Below are 10,000 nucleotides of genomic sequence, written 5' to 3' on the forward strand. Positions count from 1 at the left end.
ACAAGCAAGAAAAGGTGTGTGTGTGTGTGATGAAGACGTTTGTAACGTATTTTGCACCTTTTAAATGAATGCTAAAGAAGACATCTGCGTTGCACCGGTATTCCTCTTCCTTTCAGGTGTGTGTGTGTGTGTGTGTGTTTGTGCCTGTGTGTGTGTGTGTGTGTGTGTGTGTGTGTATGTGTGTGTGTATGTGTGTATATGCACCTGTGTGTGTGTGTGTGTGTGTGTGTGTGTGTGTATGCACCATTGTGTGTGTATGTGTGTATATGCGCCTGTGTGTGTGTATGTGTATACACGCCTGTGTGTGTGTGTGTGTGTGTGTGTGTGTGTGTGTGTGTGTGTGTGTGTGTGTGTGTGCGTGCGCGCACGCCTGTGTTTGTGAGTGTGCCTGTGTGTGTGTGTGTGTGTCTGTGTGTGTATGCGCCTGTGTGTGTGTGTGTGTGTGTGTGTGTGTGTGTGTGTGTGTGTGTGTGTGTGTGTGTGTGTGTTTGTGAATAAACTGTAACTCTATTGTGTCCTGACCCCTCACTGGCCTCAGAAGGAGGCCTCTTAGTAATGAGTGATGTCATGTGGGGGTCCTTCAGCGATGCCCATAACTGTGCTGCCCTCCTGGCTGCTGGTTTAATGGTGGTTTCTGCTGTGTACGGTCATACTGTATGAAAGCAGAAGGTAGTTTTACTGTTGGCCATTAGAGCAACATACATCTTATGAATCACTGCCCTCTTCTCTCCCTCTGTCTCCCCTCTCTACAACCTCTTTTCTTCATTCGTCTTCTTCACGCTCCACCCCCATCCATCTCTCTCTGCTCTCTCTCTCTCTCTGTGTTCTCTCTCTCTCTCTCTCTCATATCTCATTCTGTTCTCTCTCTCCCTCTCTCTCTGCTCCCTCTCTCTCTCTGTCTCACACATCTCATTGTGTTCTCTCTCTCTCTGTCTCTCGTCTCATTGTGTGTTCTCTCTCTCTCCCTCTTTCTCTCTCTCTCTCATATCTCATTCTGTTCTCTCTCTCTCTCTCTCTCCCTCCCTCAGGTCGGAGGGGGCCATGCAGCGGCGCCACACCACCCTGCGGGACAAGGGCCGGCGTCAGGCCGTGCGCGGGCCGGCCTACATGTTCAACGAGCGCGGCACCAGCCTGACGGCGGAGGAGGAGCGCTTCCTGGAGGCGGCCGAGTACGGCAACATCCCCGTGGTGCGCAAGATGCTCGACGAGTCCAAGACGCTCAACTTCAACTGCGTGGACTACATGGGCCAGAATGCACTGCAGCTGGCCGTGGGCAACGAGCACCTGGAGGTGACCGAGCTGCTGCTGAAGAAGGAGGGGCTGGCGCGCATCGGCGACGCCCTCCTGCTGGCCATCAGCAAGGGCTACGTGCGCATCGTGGAGGCCATCTTGGCGCACCCGGTGTTCGCCGGCGGCCTGCGGCTCACGCTGAGCCCGCTGGAGCAGGAGCTGCGCGACGACGACTTCTACGCGTACGACGAGGACGGCACGCGCTTCTCGCACGACATCACGCCGGTCATCCTGTCGGCGCACTGCCAGGAGTACGAGATCGTGCACACGCTGCTGCTCAAGGGCGCGCGCATCGAGCGGCCGCACGACTACTTCTGCAAGTGCGGCGAGTGCGCCGACAAGCAGCGCCGCGACGCCTTCAGCCACTCGCGCTCGCGCATGAACGCCTACAAGGGGCTGGCCAGCGCCGCCTACCTGGCCCTGTCCAGCGAGGACCCCGTGCTCACCGCCCTGGAGCTCAGCAACGAGCTCGCACGCCTCGCCAACATCGAGACCGAGTTCAAGGTGAGACGGACGGACAGACGGGCAGACAGACAGACAGACAGACAGACATGCAGAGCACTCGAGAGACAGACAGAAAGACAGGCAGACAGAACACTCAAGAGACAGACTGGCAGGCAGACAGACACACATCACACAGGCAGACATACAGAGCACTCGAGAAACAAGCAGACAGACACACAGGCAGACAGGCAGACATACAGAACACTCAAGAGACAGACACATAGACAGACAGACAGACAGACAGAACGACCGACAAAGCAAGAGACAGAACACAAGACAGATGAATAGCATAGCCAAGAACTAAATGTAGTGCCGCCAAAAGGTTACTGGTAACTTATGAAACACTGCTCACCTTCCGCATTGCATTATTTGGGTCAAGTGAAGTCAGACCACCCATGTGTCACACATCTGTGACAAACACCTGCATTTAGTGGAAGTTGGGTTGCGTTCTTTCAGCCCTTCTGATGATACACGGGTCTATTTGTCTACAAAGTGGAGTGCGAGGTAGTCATAGGTTCATTGTGTGTGAGCGTGACTTGTGTACCGTGCAGTAACAGCCTGCATGTGTGTTCAGTGGTAGAGCAGACAGAAACTCTGTGGCTGTAGGAGTGCAGCAGTTCAGGAGGGGGAGCTGTCATGCTGCAACTGGCTTTAGATCTGCCTCAGTGATGTTGAAGCATCGTTGACCAAGACATGACAGCCCATCTGCTACCAATTAGCTTGTTGATGCCTTGTATGTCTGCTTCCCTCTCCCTCTCTCTCTTGTGTGTATGTCTGTTTGTGTGTGTGTGTGTGTGTGTGTGTGTGTGTGTGTGTGTGTGTGTGTGTGTGTGTGCGTGTGTGTGTGTGTGTGTGTGTGTGAGCATGTGAGAGCACTTCTGCTACCTCCCATACCTCTCTCTCTCTGTCTCTCTCTCTGTTTCCCTCTCTCTCTTTCTCTTTCGTATTCTCTTTCTTGTGTGTGTGTGTGTGTGTGTGTGTGTGTGTGTGTGGCTGGCTGGAGCGCTAACTCCTTTGAGTGGCCAGCAGACTTAAATGCGCTCCAGTCCATGGAGCCTCAGAGTCCACTTAGCAGAGAGCCCAACAGCCCTCCATAAAATATCTCTATATGTATATTAGCTTTAGAATGACCTTTCATAAATGATATCAGTGTCTCCAATCACCATTGGAAGCAATTAGCCTTTGCCAGACTCGGCATCTGATTCACTGCAAGAGGGAGATTTAGCTCTCGTAATGGGCACTTTAATGGCCGATAGTTCATATTTCAAGAGTTTTGGATAAGAAAATGGAGGAGAGAGAGAAGAGGGGAAGGCTTGGAGAGAAAGGAAAGAGAAAGGGAAAGAGACAGAGAGTGGAAGAGGACACAGATGTTGGGGTGTGTGTGTGTGTGTGTGTGTGTGTGTGTGTGTGTGCACGCAGTCCGCAGAGCTGTAAATTGAAGTGGTCTCCCTCAAGGAGTTTGTTTAATTAGCTGGTGCCGCTCCCATACTATCCCCTGATTATCAGACGGTCTCCACGGCGATGTAAGGCGATGCCGTCTGATTGGGCGTCGTGGGGGGAGATACTCTTACGTAGGCGCCATCAGCTGACCATGAGGTCGTGCTCATGGCATTGATGTCATAATCACCACTGGTGTTATTCTCACTTAACAATGACATCACAGCCTCTTGTGGCTCATTTCTTATTTCTGGGGTCGTGTTATGAGCGGTTAGTCTTTTAATATTTAGTCAGTAAATTAATATTTAATGTGCAGGAGGTTTCCTACTTATTCTTCTCAGTTACTATTTTCAGATACAACAGGGAGCTCTTACAGTATGTCAGAACAAGTGCACATTACTTACAGAGTCTCTGTAAGGTTTGTCTCTCTCTCTCTGTGTCTGTGTCTGTGTCTGTGTCTGTGTCTGTGTCTGTGTCTGTGTCTGTGTCTGTGTGTGTGTGTGTTTGTATATGAGTGCCGGTATGCCTGTGTGTGTGCGTGTCAGCATGTGTGGTTAGTGGCTGTACTGACATTTCCCAGGGACTGTCCACTGCATGCATATTATCCTGTGTTCACTCTATCCATTCAAACGACTCCTGGCTACCCAAGTGCTCCTGTCCATTTGCTTTATAGAACTCTGTGATGGCCTTTTTGTGTCCATTAGATGCAAAGACTGCCTAAACACCTTTGGTTAAGTTAAGTGCCCGCATACTGTTTGATATGAGAGCAAATTGGATTGAATCTGATGCGATTTATGTGAGGCTGCTAAAGCACTTTGAGACAGCTGTCCTGTCAGCACGGGCGAGGGGAGAGTGATGTGTGGTGGGCAGCTAGATGATGACAAGCATGGGAGATCATGGGGCCTCATCTGTCCATCCTGACACGGACACACACACACACACACACACACACACACACACACACACACACACACACACACATACCTACGCACACATACTCCCCAATCCCCATCCATTCTTCATCTGTCACACCCACAGTTGCAGCGAGTGTGTTGCTCATCCCATCGTTTATGGTGGGTGACATTTTCATGCCCACACATCCATCACAGGGCACACAGTGACATCCTACAGAACGAGAGAGAGAGAGAGAGAGAGAGAGAGAGAGAGAGAGAGAAGAGGACAAATGTTGTCATTCAGTGATAATATGGCTCACACACACACACACACACACACACACCTCCATGTCTCTGCTCCTCTCCCAGGTCCTTTACACAGGTCTACTATTGTGTGTCTAATCAAGGTCCGCCAGTTGACCTAGTGCAGACCTTTAGAGAGGAGCTCCGCTGACCTCATTATGACAGTCATACCAGTACACACAAACACACACACACATACACACACACACACACACACACACACACACACACATGTTGCAATGATGCCACTTGGTCTATAATGCTAAATTGCCAAGCAGAACATACTCAGAGCATATGAGTGTCCTATATCCTGTACCCACCCCCCCTGGTGCCAGGTGCCAGGCCTGGTTAGTGTGTGTGTGTGTGTGTGTGTGTGTGTGTGTGTGTGTGTGTGTGTGAGGTGGGGGATGCACGGTAAATGGAATACGGCTGCACTCAGGCAGGTGTGAAATTGGCACAGCAGCGGCGGCCATGTTTGTAGTAATTGGTGAGCAGGAGGGAGGGCAGAGGAGAGCGGTGCGGTGCGGTGCGGTGCGGTGCGGTGCGGTGCGGGGGAACCCCATGTAATGACCGAGCTCAAATGAAATCGGAGGAGGAGAGGAAAAAAGACGAGGCCATCCAACCATGTCCAGGCCCCCTCTTCGTCTTTCTTATTTTTTCTCATTATCTCCTTCACACAGACTCACAGCCTTTCGCTCCACCATTTTGTTTTTTTGTTCCGTTATATATTATATCATCCAAAATCTCTCTCCCATTTCCTCTCTCTTTCTCTCACGCTGTGTGTGTGTTTGTGTTGTGTGTGTGTCATTGTGTATGTACTGTATGTGTGTGTGTGTGTGCGTGTGTGTGTGTCTCTCTCTCTCTCTCTCTCTCTCCACTTGTGAACTTCATAATTCTCCCCTTCTCCTCCTCAGACGTCTGGTCTATGAGAGCGGTGGAACAGGTGCCTTAGTGTTAATCCAATCCCACCGGCTCTCCGTGCGTGCACCTCTATTGCATTACCAGTCAAGTGCACTGGGCCATTCACCGCACGCACTTCCAGGAAGCCTGCGAGAGGACGCGAGAGCGGATGAAATGGCATCGCCTCAATGCCAGACGAGTCAGAGAGAGAAAGAGAAGAGAAAGAGAGAGAGAGAGAGAGGAGAGAGCCATTATCATTTGCCGGCTTTCTGGGGGGGAAGCGGCTTTGCGGAAATCCGAGCGGTCCGACTATGACAAGCCAATCACACTTCAAAGCTCAGCGCTGGTGTCGTTGACCTCAGCGGAGAAACGTCACATCAAAGAGAGGCTGACCCCTCCCGTCTGCGGAGATGGATGTTACACAGAATCTCCTTAATGTGTGTGTGCGTGTGTGTGTGTGTGTGTGTGTGTGTGTGTGCACGTGTGTGTGCACCAGAGTAGTCCTGTTTTGTCCTATTATGCAAATGCCTCAGCCACCAGCAGCAGCTGCAAAGCCTAATGATTTGCAACCTACCTCAGGGTACATCATATTTTGTTCTGCAGCCACTCAACAAATACACCACACACACACACACACACACACACACACACACACACACACACACACACACAGAGTAACACAAAAACAAAACAAAACAAAAAAAACTACAAAACGTTTTGAAACGCCTGGTAATTGCAGCGATCTGGCGTTGTTTTGAAATGTACATTCCCGGTCGAGGACAACGCGGGTTATTGATAAGCATAGCAACGAGACCCATACGTAACTCTTCTGACAGACTCCGCTCGGCGCTCTCTCTCTCCAGACTGCGGGAATTAATCTCTCCCCCCTCTCGCCGCATCCATCAAGCGCACGCCGGCATTCTTTTCACGCGCCGCTCTCTCTCTCTCCGCAGTCAGTGAGCACTGAGCGCTGCTCTTTTATCAGGCAGGGGGGCCCGCTGAGGGAGAAGTCTCCTCCTAATGGCTCCAGCTACTCATCAGAGCGCCGCTCATTGAATACAAGAGCTCGCTACGTTACAGAAAAAAGAGAGAAAAATAAGAGATGTTTTTTTTTTTGAGTAGAGAGAGAGAGAGAGTTCTGTCGCATCTGGTGTGAATGAACTGGAATAAATGAGGCTGTGCGTGTTGAATTGTGATCATAACAGGAGACGACGGAGGGTTTTTTTTTTTTTTTAAAGCGGCGAAGCGAAGGAACGCTTTATAATTTGGTCCTCGTGTGAATTATATTCTCTGAGGCTTCCGTTCTTTTCATCAGGCACCATGACACAAAGGGAGCGACTAGCTGGGTTCCCTCTGGAACTTTTTCATCCCTGATCACACAACCTTTGGGATACTGTCCTCTGTGAGAATAGATAGCTAATAACTTTGAAAAAAATATATTTTAATCCGTAAAAAAAGAAGACTCATTTTGATATGGCCTTATTTATATGCATGGGCTTTCTGTATTGTGTCTTATTCCAAGCGCATGACATTCCCAGAGGGATCCTCTCTGATTGGAGCTACGAACTGCGAGGGTGTGAAATTGGTCCTGGGAGTCACACCTGTTTCACTTTCCATGGAGCCATGGTACAGTCAGTCAGAACCCTGTTCAACCGCAACCTGGACGTCACTCACTAACCTCTCTATTTCTACTCTCTCTCTCTCTCTTTCTCTTTCTCTCTCTCTCTCCCTCGCCTCCCCGTCTCTCTTGCTTATTTGTGGGAGTGATGTGGTGTGAGGGGAGAAGTGGTTACCATATATGGCTGAGGCAGGCTGGTGTTGAGCTGGAAAGGGGGGCTGATGTGGTTGTAAAATAAAGGCTTGTAAATAAATGACGTTAATGAAGTCAAAAGCATCTCTCCCTCCCCTCCCTGTCTCTTTCCCTCTATCTCTCTGTTTGTGTTTGTGTAGAATGAGTACCCTAAGATGTCTATGCACTCTCCCTCCATCTATTTCTCTCTCTCTCTCTCTCTCTCTCTCTCTCTCTCTCTCTCTCTCTGTTTTTGTGTAGTATGAGCACAGAAAGCTGTCCATGCAGTATGAGGACTCACTCCCTTCTCTATCTTTCTTTCTTTCTGTCTTTCTTTCTTTCCCTTTCTCTGTCATTCTCTCTCTCCCTCTGTTTGTGTCTGTGTAGAATGAGTACCGTAAGCTGTCCATGCAGTGCAAGGACTTTGTGGTGGGGGTGCTGGACCTATGCCGGGACACGGAGGAGGTGGAAGCCATCTTGAATGGAGACGTGGACCAGGTGCCGCCCAGCGACCACCAGAGGCCCTGCCTGAGCCGCGTCAAACTGGCCATCAAGTACGAGGTCAAGAAGGTCAGTCCTGTGCTCCTGCCTGACCTCTCTGGCATATCCCACTCACTCACACACCTACTGACCTTGGCTGGCTGAGGGACCTGGTGTTTGTGTGTGTGTGTGTGTGTGTGCGTGTGTGTGTGTGTGTGTTTCAGCATTTTTCTCTGTCTGTTTATTTCAAACATGATACTGTAAGTATGTTCAGTATGCATGTGGAGTCAAAATGTTGATCCTCTTTATTCTAGATTTTGACATCCGTATATACTTATATTTAGAACACACGCAAATACACACACACACATACACACACACACACACACACACAGTAGTGGTGGCATACAGTGCAGTGGTCGATAGAAATGTACAGCACCAGAATGGCTGGCCACCCACTCGAGGGGAGAGCTGCTGTTTCCAAGACAACCAGGTGGCAGGTCAGTGTGACCTGAGGGTCACCATTGTGCCAGGCATTCAGATAGATGCAGACACAGGCACGCATACACACACACACACACACACAAGCAAGCTCACACACTCAAACAAGAGCACTGTATCACATGTGAATGGAGTCTTGTTGATAACCACCTGTAATCTCTCAAGTGTCAGAGACCTTTCCACAAGCCATTGTAGACACATGTTTGTAAAAATGCAGGAAACCATGCCCGTCAATGTACATTTATCTGTTTTGTGTGTGTGTGTGTGTGTGTGTGTATGTGTGTGTGTGTGTGTGTGTGTGTGTGTGTGTGTGTGTGTGTGTGTGTGTGTGTGTGTGTGTGTGTGTGTGTGTGTGTGTGTGTGTGTGTGTGTGTGTGTGTGAGTGTGTGAGTGTGTGTATATGTGTATGTAGCTTACGTGTGTGTGTGTGTATGTTTCTGGAGTGACATGATGGAGTGGAAGAAGCAATAAAAGGAGAAAGTCAGGAGACAGGTGAAATGAGACAGACACAGAGACAAACAGTGCCCTGGCCTGCCCACAGGACTGAGTGACAGAGACTTAGAGAAAACTAGCCAGAGAGGGAAGAGAGCGCTCCAACAGCGACAGGCTGGCCGATTACACAGACTCCCCAGACAGCCCTGAACACAGGCCAGAACCATGAGTACGGCTCAACTGTCAGCTATCCAAACAAAGCCCCGAGCCTAGCCTGACCATATTTATGGACTTAGGGGAACAACGAGGCCCACTGAACTTTCTCATAGCCTCTTTCTTTCTCTCTGTCTAGCTCTGTCTGTCTCTTTCTCTTTCTTTCTTTCTTTCTTTCTTTCTTTCTTTCTTTCTCTCTATCTCTCTCTTTTGTTCTGTCTACGTAAACACAAGCGCACACACACACACACACACACACACACACACACACACACACACACACACACACACAAAGACACACACACACACACACACAGACACACACACACACACACACACACACACATTGCAGTTGTGTATGGTCCAGTAGGTAAGCTCATATCAGCAGCATTGATCGGCGGTGGCGGTGGTTTGGCTGGTGCTGTAGCTGTGGCTGTGGCTCCAGTGGGATTGGCCAGAGCTCTGTTTCACTGTGACTACATTACAGGCAGCTGGGCACCGGCCACACCAAGCCCTAATAACACCTGCTGTTGCCAATACAGCACCATCTGAAATCTCACACACACACACACACACACACACACACACACACACACACACACACATACATATGTACACAATCACACACAAATGCATACACACACACACACACACACACACACACACATAGACTCTCTCTCTCTCAATGTAGTGTGGAACTGTGTTCTCTCTCTCTCTCTCTCACACACACACACACACACACACACACACACACACACACACACACACACACACACACACACATTATGCAAATCTGAAGTTGCCAAGCCCCAGATGTTGACAGATATAAATTGTAAATCCTGGCCCTGGCTCTGACAAATGGTCCAACTCATGGGTATGCAGCGTGGGCATCCAGCACAAACACAAATATGCCCCATTTCTCTATCTGTCAGGACTCTCTCAGATGAGCGGGATAGTAAAACAGAAAGTAATCTCTATGTAAATAATGTCATTCTGTTGCCATGACGGCACTGAGAGTTGGGGAGGCAGAGGAAGATGAGGAAGGGCAGCACTGTTTGGAGACAATTACTAGAGTACACTGTGACAAGTTCAAAAGAAGGTCTGTTCATTACTATGTGTTGGGCAGTGAGATTTGAATGAGATTTGTTTTGTATTGGCAATGTACTCATTTGTGTTTGTGTGTGTGTGTGTGTGTGTTTATTACTGATGCGAATCTGGGTTTTTTTATGAGAAAGAGAATCTTACTACAATGTGTGTG

At 49.3% G+C, this 10,000-nt stretch overlaps 1 protein-coding gene across 2 annotated transcripts in view; it reads left to right on the top strand.

Annotated features, from left to right (window-relative positions):
• Positions 1 to 1,041: 1,041 nt before the first annotated feature.
• trpc7b (transient receptor potential cation channel, subfamily C, member 7b) overlaps positions 1,042 to 10,000 on the top strand; it is a 44,320-nt gene continuing 35,361 nt past the window's right edge. For both annotated transcript variants that reach the window (XM_062525088.1, XM_062525089.1), the window contains exons 1-2: positions 1,042 to 1,794; positions 7,504 to 7,686. In XM_062525088.1, coding sequence (XP_062381072.1) covers positions 1,042 to 1,794; positions 7,504 to 7,686 — 936 coding nt within the window. The remainder of the gene's footprint in view (positions 1,795 to 7,503; positions 7,687 to 10,000) is intronic.

This window comes from Sardina pilchardus, chromosome 21 (genome assembly GCF_963854185.1).
Source record: "Sardina pilchardus chromosome 21, fSarPil1.1, whole genome shotgun sequence".
NCBI lineage: Eukaryota > Metazoa > Chordata > Actinopteri > Clupeiformes > Clupeidae > Sardina > Sardina pilchardus.